Source organism: Hylobates moloch, unplaced genomic scaffold (assembly GCF_009828535.3).
Source record: "Hylobates moloch isolate HMO894 unplaced genomic scaffold, HMol_V3 SCAFFOLD_5, whole genome shotgun sequence".
Classification (NCBI taxonomy): domain Eukaryota; kingdom Metazoa; phylum Chordata; class Mammalia; order Primates; family Hylobatidae; genus Hylobates; species Hylobates moloch.
The window spans coordinates 90,404,600-90,430,702 of record NW_026652280.1 but is presented as its reverse complement, the minus strand read 5'-3'; the positions used below and the strand labels follow the sequence as shown (position 1 = coordinate 90,430,702).

Here is a 26,103-nt window from a genome sequence, read left to right as displayed (position 1 = left end):
GGAGAAAGGGAGGCCGAACTCTACCACCTTTCCGGGTTTTGGCACCAGAAATGTAAGGTCAGCCGAGAGAAAGGATGAGCAGACCCAAAGTCAGGCAAGCATGCTTTATTGGGCTGCTTGGCTGCTCCGCCACAGTTAGAGGAGGCAGCCCCGCTTACAGACTATAGCAGGTTTTTATAGGGCCAGAACCAGGTCGGGGTGGGGGAGCTGAGTTGGGGGTGCAGGAGAACTGGGTCAGGGTGGGGGAGCTGAGTCAGGGGTGCAGGTGTCTTGTCTGCATCCTGGAGATGTTTTTTGCCAGCTTTGTTACGCGAGGTGAACAGACATGTTAACCGCATCCTGTAACTGGAGGGGTCAGTGAAGGGGGGTTTGTCTTTTGCCCTGGGGTAGCTGTGCGGAGAGTGCAAGGGACTGTATTGTAAGGCCTGTGGGAGGGGAAGGGAACGGTCTGATCAGGGTGACCCTAACAGAAGAGTATTATTCTAAATACCTATCTCATAATTCACTTACAAGTATATAAAACAACCACAAAGAGCCTCTCTACCAAGATTTTACTCACGCATCTTACATTTCAGCATCTTTCACCTTTCATGGACAAGCATATCAGTGATGCACACCTAATAGAAAGGAATTTCTCATATCTCTGATGCCGCAACAATTGACCATGTGTTTTCACAACACACTAGAAATGAAGACACAGCATCAACTGATTTGAGAATTGAATGACATCAATATTCGCTTTTCAAAAATTTAACATTTTTTCAATGCAAAAAAAGTATATTTTGAATGTAATTATAACTCTACAAAAACTGTCTCATCCTCCTTTTAAACTTAAATATGAATGATCTGTTTTAAGTCGAGATGTCTCTGTAGACTCAACACAGGGATTCAGTGTCATTTCCGAATGTGTCCGTGCTCTATTCCTTTCTCCTTCAAATCCTCCAATGTTTACTTAAATTGGATTTTGCTTTTTTTCCCATTTACTGTATTTGCAAAATATCTTTTAGTAAGAACTCTAGTGTTTTCTAAGCTATCATTTTTGAACAAATGTTATTTCATATTTATGACATTTGTTGAGTTTCTCTACAAATTTTCTGAAAGTTTAAGCAACTGATGCAAGTCCTCCATCTAGTATAAAATATAATTGTAACTTTTTTTCAGAAGAAATACACTTGTGTGCTCTGGAGACTTGTATTTCATGAAAGGTCTTTCAACAGTCATTACATTTATAGTAACTTTATTAAGTCTGAACTCTGATGTAAAGTAGGATGTGAGCGGATACTAACAGCTTTGCCTATTTTTATATTTGTTAATTTTTTTCTCAAGTATGAATGCTTTCATGTACGGTCAGGTGTGAGAACTGGGTGAAGGCTTTGCCACACTTATCACACTTGTAGGGTTTCTCTCCAGTATGAATTCTTTTATGTACAATAAGGTTTGAGGACTGGGTAAAGTTCTTTCCACATTCTTCACATTTGTACGGTTTCTCTCCAGTATGGGTTTTCTTATGCTTGGTAATGTCTGAGAACCACATAAAGACTCTGCCACATTCTTCACATTTGTAGGGTTTCTCTCCAGTATGAATTCTCTTGTGTACAATAAGGTTGGAGGACTGGGTAAAGTTTTTTCCACATTCGTCACATTTGTAGGGTTTCTCTCCAGTATGGGTTTTCTTATGCTTAGTGAGGTCTGATAACTGCTTAAAGATGTTGCCACATTCTTCACACGTGTAGGGTTTTTCTTCAGAATGAGTTCTCTTATGGTTAGAAAGGCTTGAGCAAGTTCTGAAGACTTTCCCACATTCTTCACATTGGTAGGGTTTCTCTCCGGTGTGAATCCTCCTGTGTTCACTGAGGTGTGAGGACTGCGTATAGGCTTTCCCACATTCGTCACATTTGTATGGTTTCTCACCAGTGTGAATTCTCTTATGCTTAGTAAGGTCTGAGAACCATTTGAAGATGCTGTCACATTCCTCACATTTGAAAGGTTTCCCTCCAATCTCACTTCTCTGGTGTTTGGAAGGATTTGGGCCGTGGTTAAAACCCTTGTACCATGTTTCACATTTGGAGAGTTTCTCTCCAGCAAGAATCATCTGTTGATTAGAAAGGCTTGAGCAAGAGATAAAGACACTGCTGCACTCTTCATATTTGCAGGGTTTTTCCTCAGCACCATGTTCATGTTCAGTAAGGTGGGAGCACTGGTTAAATACTTTGCCAAATTCTTCACATCTGTAATGTTCCCCTCCGGTGTAAATTCTATTTTTAGTAAGGACTGAGCAAGTTTTAACGACGTTGTCACATTCTTGACACTTGTAAGGTTTCTCTCCAATGTCAGTGTTCTCATGTTCAGTAAAGTGTGAGCACTGGATAAAGGTTTTGCCACATTCTCCACATTTTTGGAATTTTTTTCCAGCATGAATTTTCTGATGTTCAGTTAGGAATGAGAACATTTGAAAGGATTTGCCACATTCTTGACATTTGAAACGTTTCTCTCCAGTATTACTTATATTATGTCTATGTACATTTGAAAAGTTATCAAAGATTTTAACATATTTATTACATTGAAAGATTTTGCTATGGGTAGTTGATGAACATTGGTTAAGTCCATTATAATCTTTTTGCAACTTATACTCATCTAAACTTCTCCAGTCTTTCCTTAAATGTGAATTATCAAGGCCACAATTTCCATATCCTCTCAGTATTGTTTTTGGGAATGCATCTTGTATGCCCTGCTCTGGCAAAACGTCTTGGGTAAAATGAGAAGACATAGCTGAAAAAAAATAAGTAAAAGTTAACTGACTTACTAGACACAGATGAATATATTTTATGAATCTAATCTATAAAATAATGCCAAGTACCTTAGCAAAATGGCATAAAAATACCACAGGCCTTAATTTCTGTATAAACATAAAAATGTAACAATACCTAGTGAGAAAATGCATCTGAACTCTAAAAACCACTTCACACTTTGCAGCACCCCAGGTGAGCACAATGCTAAGAGCCACATAAGAAGAAAAAAAGTTTGTTACATTTACCCACTACAGCCCCTGCTCCTCCACAGTATAGCATAATGGCTTCAAAAGTATACCCTCAACTCCTGGCTTCTCCTTCAAAAGAGAAAGAAAGTACTGGCACAAGTGTTTTTACTTTTGGCCTTTTTAAACTTTGGCAAAGACTGGTTTCTGCCCCCCATGACACAGAGTGCTGACAGAAATGGTGGTACTCTGAGTGACAGGTTGGGTCTGCTGAGACTGAAAGGAAATACCCGTGATAGCAGTAGGAAGGCTGCAGCAGCAGCATCAGGCAACAAGTGTACTGTGTGATTACAGGGCACTACGAAGAAACCTGACAAACCCTCTTTAATTGAAAAATACACACACAATTCCACACAAGACACATCCCAGAACAGGCTTAAGAGGCCTCTAGAATCTGGGCCAATTTGTTTTAGACAACCCCAGGAGAAAGCCACATTATAAAGGTTGTGATAGGAGGCTTTTTGTTAATGCCTGAATCTCAGTCAAAGATGACATGTACAAAGTATTAGGGTCACATGGTGCAATCAAAGAAATAAAAAAAAAGTTCAGAAATCACCCTAAAACGACGGAGATGCATAAATTAACTGAAAAAAATAAAATTACCACTTGAATAATGCTCAATGAGTAAAAATGAGAAAACAGAAAACTAAGTAAAATTAGGAAAATAAGGATACCAGTAAAAAGACAAAGTATGAGAAACAGACTGAGAAACTGAGGTATGAAAGGAAATAATTACTGAGAAATTCTCAAAAGAAAAAAGGATAAAAAAATCAAGAAGCTCAACACATCAACTAGTATAAACAAAAAGAGACATAAGACACATTATACCCACAGTTTCCAAAGTCAAAGGAGAAAACAATCCTGAAAGCAGCAAGTGAAAAGCAAGGTACATGCTCTTAGGAGATTACCAGTGAATTTGTCCACAGAAACCTTGAGGCTAGGCTGGCCACGGTGGTTCACACCTGTAATCCCAGCACTTTGGGAGGCTGAGGTGGGCAGATCGCTTGAGCGCAGGAGTTCGAGACAAGCCTGAGTAGCATGGTGAAATCCCATCTCTACAAAAAATACAAAAAAATTAGCTGTGTACGCTGTTGCGCACTTGTAGTCCCAACTACACAGAAGGCTGGGGTGGGAGAATCACCTGAGCCTGGGAAGTTGAGGCTGCAGTGAGCCGTGATCACACCACTGCACTCCAGCCTGAGTGACAGAGTAAATCCCTGTCTCAAAAAGTATAACCTGAAGCAAGAAGGGAATTATCGGATGAGATAGTCTAATTGTTGAACACAAAACTTCCAAGCAAGAATAATACAACCAGTGTCCTACAAAATCATAAAAAATAAAGACTTTTTAACACAACCAAGGGCTATATTACCACTACACATGTCAAATAAGAAATGGTAAAAGGAATCCTTTCTGTCGAAAATAATGCGATGCTAGAAAATAATATATAATCATATCAAAATAAATATATGGAAAAGATATACATATACAGAAAAATAAAATTCTGTGGTACTATAATGATGGTGCAGAAATCACTTTTAATTATTATCTAAAATTTGAAAGATGAAAGTAGAAAAATAATCATAAATATCTGTTAATGGATATACAACATTAAATGACTTAGTGATATCAGCAACAAAGTTGAGGGCAGATTTAATAAGAAAGAATTTTTGTATACAACTAAAGTTAAGTATTTACCAGTGTGAAATATCTTGTAACTTTAAGATGTTTTATATAATTTCCATGGTAACCACAAAGAAAATATCTATAAGACACACAAAAGAAAATTAAAAAAGAGTCAAAGCTTATTACACAAAGTACAAGACACAAAAAAGAAAGAGAGAAAGAAAAAGCTACAAGAATCAAGTAAAAAAAACACAATGGCTAAAGTACATCTTTTCATTTCAGTAAATTGCTTACTTAGGAACTAAACTACTCAATCAAAAGGCATATGCTAAATAATTTAAAACCAAACCAAGATCAAACTATAGCTGACGTACAAGAGATTCACTTGAGATCAATGACAAAAAGAGACTGAAAGTGGCAAGATGGAAATAGACATTTCATGCAAATGTTAATGAAACGAGAGCAGAAGAGGTTACAATTATATTATGCAAAATACATCTTAAGTCAAAAAATGTCATACTTCATAAAACATACTTTAAGTCAGAGCTCACAAAAAACAAGAACAAAAAACAAGAACAAAAAACAATAACAGAAGGGAGAACGAACTGGGAACCTATGTCAAGCGTGGGTGCATATTCATATATATATTTAGGTATTGAAGTAACTTCCTATTATATTGCCGTTTCTTGCTTCAATTTTGAAAGTTCTTTATAAACAAATAATTATAGCATCAAAGCAAGAAACAGCAATATAATAGTGGCATACTTCTACAACCTACTTTTAGTAATGAATAATAAAGCAAGACTTAATAATTGTAGAGAGGACTTGAAAGCACTACAAAACAATTCCACCTCACAGACATAGAGAGAACACTCCACACAACACAGCAGGAGACACAGTCTTCCCAAGAGCTCAGAAAACATTCTCCAGGACAGGCCACCTGTCAAACAAATAAATAAGTCTTAACAAATTTCAAAAAATTGAAGCCTTCTGCATTACTATATATGACCAAAATGAAATGAAACTGGAAATAACAAAGAAAAACAAAAAAAATTCACAAATATATGGAAATTAAACAACACATTTGAGCATGCTCTTGTTCAAAGGTTGAAATACTTAATATTGCAAAGATATTCACGCTGTTCAATGCAATCTACAAACTCCATGCAATCTCTTTCAGATTTTGAATCCTCTTTTTGCAGAAATAAAAGCAACAACCTAAAAATCCTAAGACATCTCAAGGGACTGTAAAGCACCCAACAATTTTCAAACAGAGGAACAATGTTGGAGATATCACACTGATTTCAAAACACATTACAATGCGACCATAATTAAAACAGTTTGGTACTGGTATAAAGGCAGACAAATAGACCAATAAAACAGAATGTAGCACAGATTTAAAAATAAAACACAGAAAAATAAAACTGTAAGACAAATATAATAGCTAAAATATGGGATTTATTGAACACCATGATCTAAACCAATATATTCATGAAAGAAGTCTTACAAAAAATACATAGCAGAAAAGCAGTAGAGGCATTATTTGAAGAAAAAAAGGTTGTTAACTTTCCAAATTTCAGTATCATAAAAATGTTACTAACCAAGAACACTTGATCTAGAATAATTTCACTCCAAAAGAACAAGGGGAAAATAAATACTTTCCAAAATAAATAAGAAGATGAGGGTGTTCACCACCACTAGTACAGTTCTACAAGAAATGCTAAAGGTTGGGTAAGCATGGTGGCTCATGCCCATAATACCAGCTTTGGGTGGGCCAAGGCAGGAGGATTACTTGAGGTCAGGAGTTAGGAATTAGCCTGGTCAACATAGCAAGACCCAATCTCTACGAAATACAGAAAAAATACTCAAAAGACTTCATTGTCTTAAAAAAGACAATGATGCTAGACAGCATTATAAAACCATATGAAAATATAAAACTCTCCATTAAAGGCATATAAGCAGCTATATAATACTTTACTATCATAATGATGGTGTAAAAAATTCAAAATTCTGCTATAATATCTGAAAAAATATCTGCATAAATCTTTGCTATCAGACACAAAATATATAATAATTTGTTACATTAACAGCACACTGGAGGGTGTTACAGTTTTTGTATTCAATGAAGTTGTGAGATTAAAATCTGTATTTATAACTTTCAGGTGTTTTACGTACTCTCCAGTTTTCAAGGTGATCACAAAGAAAATACCTATATAAGGTCTGCAAAACACAATGAGAAAAGAATGAGAGCATGTCCACACAAAATCAACAAAACCAACGATGAAGACAGTCAAAGAGGAAATGAGGGATAACATATCTACAAGAAACACAGAAAACAGTAACAATCAAGATGGTAATAGTAACTTCATTTCCTTCAGAAATTATTTAAAATATAAATTAACCTACTTACTGAACAGAAATAAAATAGCTGAACTGATTGAGAACAATATGCTAGCTACAAAAGACTCTAGCCTTAAATAGTAAAATAGGCTGAAAGTAAGAATAAAAAAAAATTCCATGCAATTAGTAACCACAATCAGGTGGTGGGGTGGTTATCCTTATATTAGACACAATACACTGTAAGTCAAAACTGTCACAGGAGATAAAGATTAATAGCATGTAATGGCAAAATGCGTCCATTAACCAGGAACCTGTAACTGTTTATCCATCTATATTTATGTCTAACATCAGGGCTGCCAGATATATAAAGCAAATATGGAGAGAAGTGAAGCAAGACGTACACAGCAATACAATAATTATCGACTCTAAGACCCCATTTTCAATACAGAATAGAAAATTACACAGAAGATCAATAAGAAAGCTTGGGCAACATTACAGACCAAATCAACTTAACAGACATGTATAGAACTCTCCAGTCCAAAGAAGCAGAATACACAATATTCTCAAATACACATAGTGCATTCTGTTACAACAAGTAACAACTCTTAAAGATAAAAGTCTCATGACATGTTTTCTAACCAAAATGTAATAAAACTAGAAATCAAAAGCAAAAGTAAAACTGGCAATGCCAAAAATGTATGGAAATTAAACACCCTTGAACATACACATTCTTGCTCAACGGTCAGATAATTTAGTTTTTTAAAGATGTCAATACTGCCCACACTAATGTACACATTCAATGTAATCTCTATCAAATTCCCAAAGCTACTTTTTGATTTTTTAATCCTAAAATTAGTTTAAGAACAATAACTAGTCAAAATTCTTTGAAAAGAACAAAGAGGCATTACACTTTGTGATTTTAAAACATATAAAGAGCTACGAAAATAAAAACAATGTGGTAATGATACAAAGACAGATAACTAAATGATGAAACAAAGCAGAGAGCCCAAAATAAACACTTGTGGATAAAATCAAGTAATTTTCCACAAGGTATCCATGACCACACAATGGAGAAAAGAGTCCTTTCAACAAATGATGTTAAAAACTAGATATCTACATGGAAAAATGAAGTGATATCTTTTCCTTGCACCATATACAAAAATATTTTAAATGAAAAACATAAAAATAGAATAGGCCAGGCATGGTGGCTCCTGCCTGTAATCCCAGCACTTTGGGAGGCCGAGGCAGGTGGATCACGAGGTCAGGAGATCGAGACCATCCTGGCCAACATGGTGAAACCCCATCTCTACTAAAAAAAATACAAAAAATGAGCCAGTTGTGGTGGCGGGTGCCTGTAGTCCCAGCTACTCAGGAGGCTGAGGCAGGAGAATGGCATGAACCCAGGAGGTGGAGCTTGCAGTGAGCAGAGATCGCGCCACTGCACTCCAGCCTGGGTGACAGAGCGAGACTCCATCTCAAAAAAAAAAAAAAAAAAAAAAAAAGAATAAAACCCTTAGAAGAAAATATAGGAGAGCAAATGCATAAGCAACAAAAGAACAGAAAAACTGAACTACATCAAACTTCAAACTTTCTGCAAATCAAAGAAAACAATGAGTGAAGTGAAAATACCACCTAAGAAATGGGTAAAAATCACACATTTGATAGGACTTACTATTCGGAGTATATAAGGAGCTTTTACAACTAAACAGCAAAAATTGAGTAACTTGATTTAAAAATAGATGAAGGACTAACTGAAATCTCTCCAAAAAAGATATGGAAACGCCCAACAAGCCTTGAATGAATGCTCAAATTACTAATTTGTAGAGAAATGCAAAACAAAATCACAATTAAGATATTTCCTCACACCTATTAGAATGCCACTGTAAAAAAAAAAAAAATTCAGATCTGTCAAGGATGTGAAGACATTGAAAACCACGTAACCTGCTGGTAGGAAAGAAAGGATACAGCCATGATGAAAGATAGCATAGGCCGGGCGTGCTGGCTCACACCTGGAACTCCAGCACTTTGGGAGACTGAGGTGGGTGGATCACTTGAGCCCAGTAGTCTGAGACCAGCCTGGACAACATGGCAAAACCCTGTCTCTATTAAAAACATAAAAGTTAGCCAGGTGTGGTGGTGTGCACCTGTAGTTCCAGGTCCTCGGGAGGCTGAAGTGGGAAGAAGGCTCAAGCCCAGGAGGCAGAGGTTGCAGTGAGCTGAGATGGCACCACTGCACTACAGCCTGGGTGATAGAGTGAAACTCTGTTTAAAAAAAAAAAAAAAAAAAAAAAAGCATAAATGTTCTTCAAAAAATTAAAAATGGAATTATATGATCCAGCAATCCCATTTCTGGATCTATATCAAAAGTATACAAAGCAACTCAGGACTTAGAAGAGATATTTGCACACCCATGTTTATTGTACCACTATTCAGAAAAGTCAAATGAGAGAAGCCTCAAGTGATGAACACACACAAAAGATGTGGTATATACATACAAGGAATGTTATTCAACCATAAAAACAGTAACATGGAATTACAAAACACTGAGATGTTAGTCATAAAATCTGCTATGAAACACTGATGTACCATTATAAAAGAATTTGCCTAGATAACTACAATATTCAACTATGACTGTGTAATCATGAAAAATAGGTATTTTCAATCACTGGCATGCAGTGTACGGCAGTAAAATTTCACAGAAAATGCACTACAATCATTAATAAAAGACTCTACTGAGAACATTTTAATGACTAAGAGATACTGAAGATAATTTTTATCATATGTTTACTATACTGATGCTATTCTTATGCAAAATAAAAATGCTGCCATCCAACTTTTAGAAGCAAGGAATAGCCTTATATTTCTAAATAAAGAGAAAAATATAAATTATGTAAAATATGGTAAGTCACATATATAAAATAAGTATCTGGGAATAAATCATATTACTATTTATATACAGATTGAAGAAATAGGATAATTTAATAAATATGGAGTGCTTGCCAGGCACGGTGGTTCATGCCTGTAATCCTGACACTTCGGGAGGCTGAGGCGGGCAGATCACCCGAGGCTGGGAGTTCGAGGCCAGCCTGACCAACGTGGACAAACCCTGTCTCTACTAAAAATACAAAGAATTAGCCAGGCGTGGTGGTGCATGCCTGTGTGTAAATCACAGCTACTCGGAGGCTGAGGCAGGAGAATCGCTTGAACCTGGGAGGCGGAGGTTGCAGTGAGCCGAGATCACGCCATTGCACTCCAGCCTGGGTAACAAGAGCAAAATTCTATCTCAAAATAAACAAACAAAAAAATAGCGCTTAGTACATAATTTAATTCAGACATGTTAATTCTAGCATATTGTTCTGCATATTAGAATTTGAAATAAGAGATAAATTTGAAATGGAACAAAAAAGAAAGTGAAAATGTACAGGAAAGTGACATAGAAAAATGGCGACATAGGTGGACCCTGGGTTATATATGCCCCCATGGCAACAAAAATGTGTCAGTCTTCTGTGTACAAAAATGCCTTTCCAAGAGAATCAGGCACCACAGCTCATGCCTATAATCCCAACTATTCAGGACCTCGGGGTGAGAGGCTCACTTCAAGCCAGAAGTTCAGAACCAGCCTGGGTGACAGAGAGACCTCATCTCAAAAAAATGCCTTTGAGAGAGCTTTGTAATCCAGGGAGGGGGTTGTAAAATTCTGCTAAAGACCAAGACTATAGATTCAATAAACTTCTTATCAAATTCCAGTAGCCTTTTTCACAGTAATGAAAATAGAATTCTAAAATTTATATGGAATTACAATAGACTTGGCATAGCCAAAGCAATCTATAGGAAAAAGAACAAGGCAAGAGGCATAATATTTTCTGATTTCAAGCGACATTTTAAGACTACAGTAGTAAGAACAGGATGGTATGTGAACAGAGAAGAAAACTGCCACAGAGACCAATGGGACAGAACGGACAGCCCAGAATGAAACTCATGCATATCCACTTAACTAATCTTTCACAAGTGCACGAAGAATATACAATACAGACAGTATAGTCTCTTCAACGCTTGGTCCTGGAGAAACAGAATATCTGCAATAAAAATAATGAAATACCCATTTTTCTTACACCATACTCAAAAATTAACTTGAAATCAAGCCTTAAATGTAAAATATGTACCCTTAAAAACTCTGAGAGAAAACCTCTTTGATATTGGTCTTGGCAATCATTTTTTAGATACAACACCAAAAGTACAGCAACAAAAGTAAATATAAACAAACTGGAGTGCATTAAGCTAAAAAGCTTCTGATGCCAAAGACAATTTACAATCAAACTTTTGGATACTAGGATGGCTAATATCAAAAATAAGTAATATATTAGGGCTGTGCAAAAGTAATTGTGGTTTTTGCCTTCTAAATAGTCAGAAATATTCTTACTTTTGTGCCAACCTAATAACAATGTTGATAAGGATGTAAAGAAAAAACAATTCTGAACACTCAGAGTTCTCAACTGGTAGAGTCATTATGAAAACCAGGGCAGGGGGGCATTATTTAAAAGTTAAAAAAAGATAAGCCTACCCTACAACACAGCAATCCCACTTCTGTGTATATAATAACTGAAGGGAATAAAAGCAGCATCTTGAAGAATTATCTGCTCCCTCATGTTCACTGCAGCATTATTCACAATTGTCAAGATATAAAGACAAGCTAAACGTTTGTGGATGCCGAATGGATGAAGAAAATGTGATATAAATAGACGATAGAATATTACTCAGCCATAAAAAAGGAATGAAATTCTGTCATTCAACAACATGGATGACCCTGAAGGACATGATGCTAAATAAACTCAGCCAGGCCCCAAAGACAGAGACTGCACGTTCCCCCTCAGATGTGGAATCTGTCATGGCTGAACTCACAGGAGCAGAGGACAATGGCAGTTGCCAGGGCCTGGAGTTGGGGATAATGAGCTGTTGTTCAAAAGTTACAAACTTTCAATTGTAAGATGAGTAAGTTTGGGGAATCTAATGAGTAGCTTTATGAATACTATTAATAATCTTTTGTATGCTTAAAATTTGCCAACAGTAGACATTAACTGTTCTCACTACAAGAAAAGGTAATTACGTGAAGTGATAGATTTGTTCCTCGATGTGATTGCACTAATTATTTCACAATGTATACACATATCAAATTATTACATTGTACACAATAGATACACAATTTTTATTTCTAAAATAATCTGTTACACATATGCCCATATAGACACATTATATATGTGTGTGTGTATATATGAATGGATAAAGAAAATATGATTTAAATAGACAACAGAATATTAATCCAGCATAAAAAAGAATGAAATCTTATCGTTTCAAAAGGATGTTGATATATGATATATACACACATATATGATATATACACACACATATATACACACATATATACATACACATACATAAATACATACATATGAATGACACAATCCTGATAAGCCTCATACTAAAAAAGAAGAAATTATAAAATGATAATATTATAACTATTACAGTTGGGAGTTAGGGAATATAAAGTTTAAATGACCAACCTCAGCTCATACTAAAAAAAAAAATAAAATTTTGAAGTAAAATAACACTAGATTATCTGATATTTGGGCAGATCCTAGTGTTCGGAGAAAACTGCTGAGTATACATTTCTGTAGACTCCCATCTGAAACCTCTGTAGGATACGAAATCATAAAGCAGAAAGCAGACAACATCTGTTTACAGGACTTCTGGGATTTCTGAACCAAACACCATCACCACGCCTCTCGCACACTTCAGACATGATGCAAAGGAAATCAAAAGACATTTAACAGAGTTCCTCAAAAATAGGCAGGTACGGGCATGTTCCCAAAAGCAGTGGCAGAGCATGCCATGAGACCACACAGGCCCTTACTCATCAGGAGGAGGACTCTGATTTTTACTGTCACCCTTATAAAGGAAGATCACTAAACAGGAAGCAGAGTCTATAGAAAATTTAAGAGAATGAGACAGAAGACACTCCTAGGAGACAGCAAGAGAAAGACACCCAGGCTCTCAGAAACCATCTCCACTAGGGCAGAGCTTCCCAAACCACATTTTAAGGTCTGGCTTCCTCCCCGACCTCTGGACCTCTCACCTGGGTTACCTGCTTCATTCACTCCCACCCACCTGGATGTCCGTCTACTGCCTCCTGTCTCTTCACATTCCAAGGCTCTTTTCTTTGCTCCAAGCAGGTGATCAGGCCTGGCTTAGAGACAGTGAGACCTGTTTTATTAGAAAAAAGTGACATTACTCTTGCTGAAATTCTCCAATTACCAACCTTGTACTATGCTTAGTAGAGTGAACATTATAGAAGATTCTAGAAAATTAATCCCAAAATTATGCTTCCTGACATAACCTTTAGAATATTCAGTAAGTATTTTAAACCTGTGGGTTCTTAGTTTCACCAGTCAGTACTGCTGAAATAAAAAACTGGTGGTGGAAATTTGACTTTAAGTTGTGGGCAACAATATTTCATGCCACTGAATTTCTGGAATTATCACTAGAGTGAAAGATACAGGTCAGCTGAAAAAAAAGGAAGGTTTATGTCAAGATGAACCACATTTTGAAGATTTTTTTTTTTTTCTACATCAACAATTCCCCATGTTTTTCTTAAAAGCAGAGATCTGAAACTCATTCATGCAACGCAGAAACTCCCAAAAAACATTCTGCAAAGGAACGAAAGGAACTCTTTAGGGCATATGAGGAACTACATATTGAAGTTATCCTCACCAATGGAGAACAAGTTTCTGTAGTTCTCCAACATCACATCCCTGTACAAATTCTGCTGAGCAAGGTCCAGGCATTTCCACTCCTCCAGGGAGAATTCTATGGCCACATCCCTGAATGTCAACAGTGTCTGAAGAAGAAACAACAATAACCAATAGTTACCAAGTGGCTTTGGGCAGAGTTCTTAACTTGATTCAAGGTGAAATGAGCGAGTGAAGAGAACTGGTTCTGACTTATACAAGCAACTGGAATTATGCAATAAGGTAATTTTTAGCACAAGAATATTCTCTGAGGAAAGAGAATTGCCTAAGATCCATGTAAGCAGTGTACAATACAATACTTTTCTGGATGATAAAGTATAAAATTAAGGGCATCAACAAAGTCATGTCCATTTTTGAGTGCTACATTTACATCACATGAATAAGGTGTGTATATTTCTCAGGTGGAAAAGTCATGGTGAGTTAGAAGCTGCCTCTCCAATTCTCATGTGTCCAATAAACTAGAGCTCTTGTGCAGATTTTGCTTCAGGAAATCGGAGGTCAAGCCTGAGTTTCCAAATTTCTAACGCGCTTGCCAGTGATGCCAGTTCTTTGGGCCCAAGGACAATATTTTGTCAAAAATCCTGTAAGTGGCAGAGCCTGGGTTTATCCCAGTTTTTCTAAACCATAAAGAGAGATGAGATTCTTCATTTCTAAAGCAAGGCATATGCAAAAAGAATCTAAGAAGCAAAGACCTTTCAGATTAAATGTGATTATTTATGCACATTAATTAGTAAATCTCCTCAAGGTACTTAAAGAGAAAAAAATAAACTCTATACTGGAAAATCTGTCAGAGAGCTCTTTAACCAACTGAATAAAACTAGTATCAACTGTAATAGGACAGATTTTTATCACGTGCCAATGCACAGAGAAGGACATATTACTGGTGTGATACTGGCCAAAAGGTCAATTATAATCTGAATCGAATCATACTGAAACCTTAGTGTTATGCAAAGTTCAAGAGACAAATAAACATCTCCCGTGTTCTGACAAATAAATATCTCCCAGGTTCTGACAAATATCTCCCAGGTATTGCGGGATCTGGCCAGCAGCCCACAATGCAATGGGGCTCTTTCCCAGGTAGATTGGCAGGTCGAGAAATAAAAGACACACACAAGATAGTGAAAGCTGGGTCCAGGGGGGTCACCGCCTTCTGGTCCTGCGATGCTGCCAATGCACTGGATATACCAGCATTAATTATTAAGTTTAGTGAGGGTGGGGGTAGGTTAGTGAGGGATTTAGGGTTGTTTGATTATGAGGTGACATGGTCACATGAGAATGAAGTAATTCTTTTAACAAAACATCGGTATGTAGAAGTACAGTATACAGAGATAAGAATTTACAATATAGTGTGTGCATCAGCAATTTCTAACAGAGCCTTAAAACAGAAACACAGTCTATCTATAACCTATGATTAGCAAGATATTAATCAGCAGTAATAATTGCAGCAGAAGCTGGCTGCAAACAATCAATGGAAGCAGGACGTGAAACTAGACAACTGGTTAGACCAGAAATTCTCAGAAGGGAGTATGCCTTCACCCTAAAGAGACCTAGAACAGCCGTGGCAGGATAAGGGCCTTTCAAGCCCTATCTTGTCCATATGAACAGGCGCCCCTCATGTGTCCGTTTATAGGCTCTCTACAAGGGTCGCATTCCACTCCCAGAACTATGAACATCTGCTTTTCTGGGATAGGAATCTTGGTGATGTGAAACCTCCCTGACTGCATGCCCATTCATTGGCTCTCTGCAAGGGGAAGCACACACTGTTGGCTCATTCTAGCAGCCCAGCCTGGCATTGTCTTTACACAATCCTGCATGCAATTTTGTATTTATGATAATTAGGAGCATTTCATCTTTTATTCCGTAGCAATAGTTTTAGGGGGTCTCCCAAACCCAGGTTCTGACAAATATCTCCCAGGTTCTGACAAATATCTCCCAGGTTTTGACAAATATCTCCCAGGTTCTGACAAATACCTCCCAGGTTCTGACAAATAAATATCTCCCAGGTTCTGACAAATATCTCCCAGGTTCTGACAAATAATCTCCCAGGTTCTGACAAATAAACATCTCCCAGGTTCTGACAAATAAACATCTCCCAGGTTCTGACAAATAAACATCTCCCAGGTTCTGACAAATATCTCCCAGGTTTTGACAAATATCTCCCAGATTCTGACAAATATCTCCCAAATTCTGACAAATATCTCCCATCTTCTGACAAATATCTCCCAGGTTCTGTAATCTCTTTTCTTTTGTCTTGAGACAGAGTCTCACTCTGTAGCCCAGGCTGGAGTGCAGTGGCACGATCTCGGCTCACTGCTACCTCTACCTCCCTGGTTAAGGCAATTCTCATCCCTCAGCCTCCGGAGTAGCTGGAACTACCTACATGGGCCACTACGCTTGGCTAATTTTTCTATTTTTTTAGTAGAGACAGGGTTTCACCACGTTGGCCAGGTGGGTCTCGAACTCCTGGTCTCAAGTGATCTGCCCACCTAGGCCTCCCAAAGTGTTAGGATTACAGGCGTGAGCCACTGTGCCCAGCAGTAATCTCTAATAGTGTATTAAAAGTCTTTCTTTAGCATTCTAAAAAGCAAGTGTCTCTTCATTTTTCTGTTTTCCAGAATGCTCTGAGTTATTCTGGGCAATAAATGTCATCTGGTTTAAATGTTTATTTTCTTAGTCCTGTTCTGCATGCAGCTTATGGAGCATTCAGATGAAACCTAAATAGTGCACGTTTCCCTTCTTTGCTGACATCCAAAAACTGCACCCCATCCTCAAGGGGAATCCTGGGTATCCACACGTTCAGTGACATGAAGTGAATGTTTTTAATACCGCAGGTCATAAAGTCATGGTGAGAATTCTTCATGGCATATAAGAAGTCAAGGTGAAGATGACAGAGAGACAGCTTTGGTATATAGAAAACAAATATTTTCAGAGACGCTTCATTATTATAAGAAAAAAAAAGTAGTTGAAACAAACTTATTATGCAGAAACACCACAAGTAGAGAAGTAAAGGCTTCCAAATTCTAAACACGTGACATTTCAAGAGCAAAAGTGGACACAATCCCTGACCTGAGATGCATTTACCTGAGCACCAGCCATTTCTTTCTCTTTCTCCTGCTTCTCTGGGATTTCCTCTTAGGAAAGATTCTCTGGACAAAGCACACCTGCATCGTGAGAATATGCCTTTAAAGGTGTCAGCACAACCCCTTCACCTGCTACCACCACACCCATCAACAGAAAGACCTAGAAATACAGAAAAAGTCCACGCTTTTCTGTTCTTTAAAAAGAGATTCAGGAAAAGTAACCTTCTACATGGAGATCAAAATGTGTTCTCTCTTCCTGCTCTCAGGTTCCCTCCCCTGCTGAACAAGAGCAATTCTGCTTCGGCAATTGGAGTATAAGCTGCACTGAGCTGGCCTCTGAAACCTAGGCAAAGAAGGCCCTGTGACCTCCCTTTGGAACCAAGGCTGAGCTCAATCATACAAATGCATCTGAAACCCCCATCACTGATTCTGGCCACATCTTAGAATCCCATGAGGCATGTGATTTAAACAGCACTGGTGCTTCCACCCAAACCAATAGGCAGAATCTGTGGGGGCAAAGATGAGGGCCTTTTTTTGAGTTCTCTATGTGATTTAATTAGAAGCCAGGCTGAGAACCATTTAGCTAAACCTTGCTTCTCAAGCTTCAATGTGCATATGAATCTTTTGGTAATTTTGGCCCCACTGTGAGTCATGAGATTCTGAAGATTTCAAAGGGGTTCATGGGTTGGATTTTTAACAGTTCTGCCATTAATGGTGATGCTGCTCCCCCAAGACTTGTGATCATTAACACTCAGCTAAAGAAAGCAGCTCCAGCACAGTCTGTTACACCCAACCCTCTGACCACAACATAAGTTCTTCTGGTGCAAATGGAGACAGCCAATCTCTATTCTGAAAGATTACATTATTTCCTGGCTCTTTAAAGTTTTCCAGGGCTGGAGAAGGAAGCAATGTCTGAGTCTGTCTGCATTTGGAAAACAATGTGTACACATGTATGAATGCAGTGTTGATTAAGCAGGCCCTGGGTGCTCAGAAGTATGTGACAGCACTGTGCTGGGCACCTCACGTCATGTGAGTTAATCCTCATCACACCCTGGGTGATGGAACCAAGTGTCCTGCAACTCTCAAGATACAGACGGAGGGCCCAGGCTTTGTGGTTCTTCTTCTATTTTCCTATCATTAACTTTTTAAAAGTGTAGTGATAAAAGCTCCATACAGACCAATGGAAGGGATACAGAGAAGATGAAGTATAGTGCAGAGGCACTTTCCATTGTTGCGTTTATCTTCACTTTCTTGTGGCTTGTGAACCAACTATTAGACCCACAGGACTGAGAAACAGGTTGCTGGATGCGATGTCTCTAAAAGCACTGGTGTTAGTAAAAAAGAAAAAAATTAAGGCTCCAAAATAGAGAGTTCTGTGATCCCATTTATCTGCTTTGGGGTTTCCGAAAATTCTGTGTATCAGTTCCAGAGAGGCAGCAGGAGTCAAACTCTGATTTAACTCTATAGTTAAACCCCAAACTCTGATTTAACTCTGTAGTTAAACCCAAAACTCTGATTTAACTCTGTAGTTAACTCTGTCAGGGGAGAGTCCAGGGTGAGGCCAGACCTGGACGAGGCTCAGAGGAGGGGAGTCTGGGCATGTCTGGGCAGGGAGAGGGCCTTCGCAGGATTCTGCTCTCTATGCTACGAGAGTATTTACAATTCTGTTTTTCCTAAAACTGCCCCCTCAAAAATTTAAATCCCAGGGTTAGTATAATTTTAATCTATGTTAGCCACTTCCCTGTCTATTTTATAATATAAAATAACAAGCAATTTAACCAAAACCATTAGGGTTTTCTAGGACATATATGGTAGAAGCTAAATATTTATTTTTAGCCGGGCAAAAGCAACAGAAATAATACCACCACCACCTTTTCTGTCTGAATATCCCTTCAATGTGACATCAGAACTCACAACAACCACATCAGGAAAATGGCCCAAATGAAGCCGAAGTCCCTTTGACCACTCCCTTCTTTGTGCTGACCCCAAGATGCTGAATTCAGTGATTTATCCAGTTATTGGAAATGGAAAGTTTCTGGCTTGTAGGGACCATGGCTGCCTTCTTTGTTTTCCTAATGGCTACAAAAGATGGAATCAATTAGTTTATCAGTTTGAATCTCCAGATCTCATTTTTGTTGTTTACTCAAGTACCAGAAAACTGGAGTAATTCCCATGTGGATAACAAGGAGGTTTCTTCTCTGAGGGGAGGAACAAGCCCTGGGTGTCTCATTTCTCTTATTCTGCGACAGAAGCACAGATAGACCGTTTTGTCAGCCTGAGCCCCGTCTGCACAGTGCACTCCTGAATGTCCGAAAGACACCAGGCGCTGGTTAGAGAGTTCCTGGTGACCCTGCACGGATGCCCTCTATGGCCACCCAGGCAGGAGAGACGCAGGCTGATTGTGAGCAGAAAATGGAAAAATTTGGGAGTGAATTTTCTTTGGATATTAAATATAAATATGTCAGTATGAAAACTTTAATATACTAGTCATGATGTATGTGGTATTTAAAAATTCTCTGTAATTTTAATTCAGTTAAAACACATATTTCAAAAGAATGAATAACATTGGTATTAAAATTACTGTTTAAGAGATTTTTCTGAAATAAATACTGTGCGTTTATATTCACACTATTGTAGAAAATACTGTTTAATTTAAATGGATGCAAGTTGTCTACTAAAAACGACATATAACTATGATAGTTATGCCTAAGTAAGAAATAGAAAGAAAGGTATAGCTGCAAACCCCACGGTCCAGCTGACACACTGAGCTGTCCTTGCTTTGGCAGTGTGCGTCCTTCAGCCTCTAGACCTGAAGCAATCACCTTGGATGACCGGCTTTCTGTCAAAGGCACTTGGCATCCTTTACCCTTCCTCCTTCCGTATCGCTGAGCTTAATCCTATGCTGTGTACTCTTAAAATCAGCTTCATTCCAAGCAAATCTGTGTCTACTTTAAAAGACTGAAAATGGAAAAAAATAAATATTTGCCAAATTAAAAACAAAAACTAAGCAATGGTTCTCAGGTCCTAAATGAAGACAATCCTGAATTAAAAAGAATGACAAAAGACTTATTTAGCTGTTTAAATGACTTACATGTATTTCAAAACAGCAGAGAAAACATTTACATGTTAAAGTGTCCTAAAGTAAATTCTTTCAGAAACGGGAGAAGAAAACAATCTTTTTCCTTATTTTCAAGTCAGAGAATTAAGCCTCTTATTTCTAATTTGTATTTGTTCCTGCAAAAGCCAGGTCTAGGGCCATGGACCTGAAATTCTGAACATCTTAATTTCAGCAAGCAGTGGATTCAGGCACTGAAGGGGTGGCCTTGGGCACATCATGTGCACATAAAAGGGGTTTGTGGGCAAAAAAATTCAAGAGAGAAAGGTGCTCTCAAGGATCCACAGGTGACAGAGTGCAAAGTTGGCGGCAAAACTGGTTGTGCTACAGACAGCGGCCCAGGTGGGGCTACGATCCGACTGACAGCGGCCCAGGTGGGGCTATGATCTGACTGACAGCGGCCCAGGTGGGGCTATGCCCAGGTGGGGCTATGATCTGACTGACAGCGGCCCAGGTGGGGCTACAATCCAACTAACAGCGGCCCAGATAGGGCTATCATATGACTGACAGCAGCCCAGGTGGGGCTATGATGGGACTGACAGCGGCCCAGACGAGGCTATCATCTGACTGACAGCGGCCCAGGTGGGGCTATGATCTGACTGACAGTGGCCCAGGTGGGGCTATGATCTGACCGATCCCTGTGTGCTGCAGGCGGAAGAGATTACAACTGGGTGATCCAGGGGCATGGGTTGGTGGCAGAAGCTGCTCCTGCAGATTCCGTTTCTGGGGGTGAGGATACACCAGGAGTCCTGAAGGCACTTGTGTGGGTTTTGGGAGGGGAAATCTAAAACCAAAGGTGCTGTAGTGAATTCCTGAAGGGGATGCCTAGTCTTTGAAGGGACGCGGGCAAGTCAATGTTCCTAAGTGGGTGGGAATCATGTGATGACAGCTGGGGAGGAGGGTGTCTGCTCTAAGAACTTTTCCTTCTAAGTTATCAGTTCCTTCTCACCCTCAGGGACCTGAAATCACAGGACAATGTGCCATGTGATGGCCTGTGTGCAGAACATAGCCTTGCTTCCCCAGACATCCAGTCTCCCTCCAGCCCAGGCCCCTGTGATGTCTTTCTTCAGACTCCAAATGTGTGGTGTTTGCTAAACACCAAGCAATTCTTCAACACCAACTGAGTGTCTAACTTTTTCTTTTCTTTTCTTTTCTTTTTTGAGACAGAGTCTTGCTCTGTCACCCAGGCTGGAGTGCAGTGTTGCGATCTTGGCTTACTGCAACCTCTGCCTCCTAGGCTCAAGCAATTCTCATGTCTCAGCCTCCCGGGTGGCTGGGATTACAGATGTGAGTAGCTAGGATTACAGGTATGTGCCACCATGCCCAGTGGTGTATTTTTAGTAGAGATGGGGTTTCACCATGTTGGCCAGGCTGGTCTCCAACTCCTGGCCTCAAGTGATCCACCTGCCTCGGCCTCCCAAAGTGCTAGGATTATAGGTATGAGCCACTGTGCCCAGCCAAGTGTCTAATATTTTAATTCTGATACCACTTAGAGCCAGCCCAGACCCCACAAGTTCAGGGCTCAGTCCCACAACACTGCTCCACTAGAGATGCCAGTCACAAGGCCTGGGTACCCATTTATACTTCTAATACTTATATTTCTGATATTTACTGCCTATAAACTGGGTACTCCCATAGCCTCCTGTCAAGTTCAGTAATTTGATAAAACTACTCAAAGAACTCAGCAAAACGTTGTACTTACATTTACTGGTTTACTACAAAAGATACATATCAGCAATAGTGGAACTAACCAGAAGAGCCTCACAGAGCCAGGGAAACGGTGTGGAAGGAGGAGTGCTTAAGGGATTCTGGTCAAAAGCCCCAAGCAGCAGAATTGCTCCCTCTTTGTGTTCTCCAGGAGCAGCTGAATGAAGAGAAACCCCTTTCTATTATGACCAGGATGATGCTCCCTTTGTCACCTACCATAGAGCCAGACACAGACTCTTGAAAATCCCCATTTTTTTCTCACAAACAGCTGAACAATTCTGTCTTCAGTGGTCAAAACAAAATACTTCTCTATCCAAATTTGCTAAAATCTCTCTCCTTCCCTCAAGTCCCTGAATTTTGAACTACCCTCAGTCTGAGCCAGCATACGACCCCTCTTCTTGCCCCTCCTAAGAACACACTGATTTCAGAGTAAAATATTCTGGGATCTAGAATCTGGTTTTCCCACCCTCTATCCTGTCTTCCCTCCTCCCTGTAAAAACACAAAAAAGCCCATGTCTGCCTAACTTTTGAGATCCTCAAACGTATGATAGTTGCTACCTTCTCCCTGTTGCAATCCTCCTTTAGAGTTCAATAACTTCCTACCTAAAGCTAAATTTATTTTATTTGATGAAGTCTAGAAACAGCCCCAGGATAATAATGATTCCATACCCAGGAAGTCCTCCCCAAGTCCCTTCCATCCCAACTCTAACTGCATCTGCCTGTAGGTCCCCAGTGCTCCCGGACTCTGTAGCTTCTCTCTGTAGAAAGGCTCCTTCCATGGTTTCTGTGAGCAGTCTGGGGCACCCGCAGGTGAGGCTCCTCGGGAAGCACTAGCTAGGCCAGTGCTTGTCCAATCTTGGTTTCCCTGGGCCACACTGGAAGAATTGTCTCGAGCCACACATAAAATACACTAACGATAGCTGATGAACTGAAAAAAAAAAAAAAAAACCAAAAAACAAATCACGAAAAAATCTCATAATGTTTTAATAAAGTTTACGAATTTGTGTTGGACCACATTCAAAGCCCAGGACAGCATGTGGCCCAGGCCTGTGGGTTGGACAAGCTTGAGCCAGGCCTTCGATTGCTTTCTTTTGCAGGCTCAATATTGGCCTTAGCTTGGAATGACTGTTCTTGGGCTTCAACTTCCCAATCAGGGTTATCCACTTAGTTTTAAATAAGAAAATATCCAGTGTTGGAAACATCCAACAAAATCACTCAGTTTACAGAAGAAAAGGAAACTGTAAGGCACTTACACTTTCACCTCCACAGAAAAAGCAAAATTATTTATTGCTTTCAGACAATGAACTTGTTGTTTAACTATTTCCATAACAAATCATATAGTAAACAATCATATGTGAACACTTTTAGAAGTGCTAAGTTCCATCTCCTACAACTTGGCATTAAGCTCAGACATCTAGAGAATAGGATATAAAACAGAGATATTCACGACAACAAATTTATCCTGCAAAAAGAGCTCACGTTCTGATGAATCTATGTAATTTACCAAGTAATCTACCATAATTTTTTTGTAGAAAATGTAAACATTCTCCACAGCCATCCAAGAAGCATTTTATTTTCCCTAGTAGCATTCCCAAAGCTAAGCCATGGGATTCTGTTGGAAATCATCTTCCACAAAAGAACAGACCTAAGTAACTTTCTACCCTTAATCACTCTGGAGAAGAAAAAGGTATGTATGACTAGATATTTAACTTTTTTCCTGAAATTGACCTATTTCATGTCCTTTGTAAGTATTTTCTTACCTTTCAAGCTCTACTGATAAAATGTAAATTTACAATTAAAAATCCAAAGTTGCAGTAAGTGAATAAATCATTTCAAGGAGACATAGAGAGTGGTAGCCCAACTGGAACACAGACACAGCTAATGACTTGTGTCAAGTCAGGCTATTCTATTCCTTGGGAGATTCTCTCACCTCCATCCTGTTCACTGAAGTGCTCACTGGCCACCCCACATGATACACTGCACTGTGCCCCACTGAGTGTCCCAGGTGAATTTTGCTTTACAGGTTTTTGCACCATCTCATGGGGGAGAGTTTTTCTTGCCCTTTGAAACACCCTGTCTCCCTTCACAAATCTGAGAGAGTCCAAAGGGCAGAAATGATTTTGGTCTTTTCCTTCTGACAGCGGCATCTGACTGGCTGATCAGCCATGTGTTTCCAAGGATTGAAAGTTGGGTTGGGTGAAGACAATCTTAATGTCCTAACTGGTTACCTCTTTAGAGAAGAGTAGACCAGGAGATTTCTCTCAGCCCAGGGCATCCAGCTGCTCCCTGGAGAGGCCACACTTCATACCTCAGGCTGTCCCCTGAGAAATAACCCAGGGCCTGAAATTCACTAGATGCTCCAGCAGACACAGCCATGGTGGGCATCCTGTGTTATCCCTAGACAATACTGAAACTGAGCAAAAAGTCCAGAGGGTGGCTGAGAGCAAATCACCCTGTCAAGTTTCCAAAGTGGAACCTCAAACCAAAGACATTCTGGTAAGGTGTCTGTGCCTAGGGAAAATAAAAAGGAGGAGAGGCACAAAGATTTTTTACAATAGCATCAGGGGGTGATTCTCTGCTTTCCTGTCTTGTGGAATGATTACAAACAGAAAACAAATCTCTTACAAAAAGTGCCCTCCAGGCTGGGCGCAGTGGCTCATGACTGTAATCCCAGCACTTTGAGAGGCCGAGGCAGGAGGATCACATGAGGTCAGGAGTTCAAGATCAGCCTGGCCAACATGGCGAAACCCCGTCTCTAATAAAAATACAAAAATTAGCCGGGTGTGGTGGTGCAGGACTGTAATCCCAGCTACTCGGGAGGCTGAGGCAGGATAATTGCTTGAACCCGGGAAGCAGAGGTTGCAGTGAGTGGAGAACACACCACTGCACTCCAGCCTGGGCGATAGAGCAAGACTCCGTCTCAAAAAAAAAAAAAAAAAAAAAGAAAAAAAAGAAAAAAATGCCATCAAATGCATTGTGAAAAAATGATTCATTAAAATACTGTGTCTAAAATTACAGCCAAGGACGAATAGTTAATAATGTTGTGACTCAGAAAGGGGAAGTTAGCATTTGGGAAAGTCTGGAAGGTACAGGAAATTTAGTATTTTACTGCAGGCTAGAGTTAGGCCTGAAGAACAAGGTGGTGGTTTTGAGACCCTGCTTGAAATGCATTTGGAAAATGCAGGGGAAAAACCAGTTTTCTCTGGAGTGTTAAAATAATTAAATAGGCCAGCGGAGTGGCTCACACCTGTAATCCCAGCCCTTTGGGAGGCCGAGGCGGGTGGATCACCTGAGGTCAAGAGTTCGGGACCAGCCTGACCAACATGGTGAAACCTTGTCTCTACTAAAAATACAAAAATTAGCCGGGTGTGGTGGCGCACTGTTGTAATCCCAGCCACTCCGGAGGCTGAGGCAGGAGAATCGCTTGAACCCGGAGGCGGAGGTTGCAGTGAGCCGAGATCGTGCCACTGCACTCTAGCCTGGGCGACAGAGCGAGACTCCATCTCAAAAATAATACTAATAATTAAATAGCAGGCAATCCGACTGAGGTGGCTCTAGTGCCCTGGGTTCTTACGTTAAAAAAAATTCTAACTCAAATGCGTTTGTTGCAAATGACTATCTTGCAGAAACAAAATTCAGGCTTCGTCAACCACAAATCTCTAATTAACCTCTGATTACTGGACCGGAAAATTTCAGCCTAGATGGCTCAAATCAGGAGATGACGTAACTGTACCGAGCTAATTAATGAATGTGGTTTGCTTCCTCATGCACCTGATAAAAGCCTTTCCTTCAAGGCCGGCTGGTGGGACCGCCAAACCCAAAAAACATGGTTGGGTCCTCTGCCATTCATGAATCGCTCTTTGCTCAAATAAAACTCTTTCACATTTTTGCAAGGACTCCCTCGAGAGAAAGGAGGGACTGGGGCCCCCACGAGCTACAGATCATCCTCTTATGCACAAACCACCCACGGAGTCGGGATTCTCCCTTCCTGACTCACGGAGACGCGGGTCTGCGGGCGAAGAGCTGCCGGGGGGCGATGGCTCTGGGCTTGGGCCAAAGCCGCTCTGCAGGGATGCGCCGGGGCGCGCGGGGCCCGGCCGCCATGGTGCAGTTGGAGGGGCCTCGGGTTCGCGGAGCCCGGAACCCACCCGGGCAGCCCGGTTCCTCCCCGGCAGGTACCGCGGGTTCCAGCCCGCCCCTCCGTGTCTCTCAGGAGGCCTGGCCCCTACACTCACCATCTCCTGGCCTCCAGAGAGCCTGGCGTTTCACTTCTGGATCTCCCGGCGCCTGCGGGTCACACGGCCAACGGTTAGCAGAGGACACAGAGCGGCGGGGACAGGAAGTAGAGCTCTGTCCGGACAAAGGCCCCGCCAGATCCCGGAAGCCGTCCTCTCCTCT

General features: G+C 40.0%; 1 protein-coding gene across 8 annotated transcripts; it reads right to left on the bottom strand.

Annotated features, from left to right (window-relative positions):
• On the bottom strand, window positions 1–26,103 carry ZNF195 (zinc finger protein 195). 8 transcript variants are annotated; one of them, XM_058439060.1, is made up of 8 exons: window positions 25,941–26,103; window positions 18,798–18,962; window positions 18,062–18,208; window positions 16,885–16,964; window positions 13,766–13,892; window positions 13,163–13,258; window positions 3,943–4,089; window positions 3–2,769 (listed from the first exon to the last, which is right to left on the bottom strand). In XM_058439060.1, the coding sequence occupies exons 4-8, from the start codon at window positions 16,897–16,899 to the stop codon at window positions 1,322–1,324; spliced, it is 1,833 nt and encodes a 610-aa protein (XP_058295043.1). In that variant the 5' UTR covers window positions 16,900–16,964; window positions 18,062–18,208; window positions 18,798–18,962; window positions 25,941–26,103; the 3' UTR covers window positions 3–1,321. The 8 variants fall into 8 exon arrangements, with proteins under 8 accessions (XP_058295046.1, XP_058295043.1, XP_058295042.1 ...); XM_058439059.1 differs by having other exon boundaries at window positions 18,062–18,962; XM_058439061.1 differs by lacking the exon at window positions 25,941–26,103 and adding an exon at window positions 19,706–20,407 and having other exon boundaries at window positions 18,062–18,962.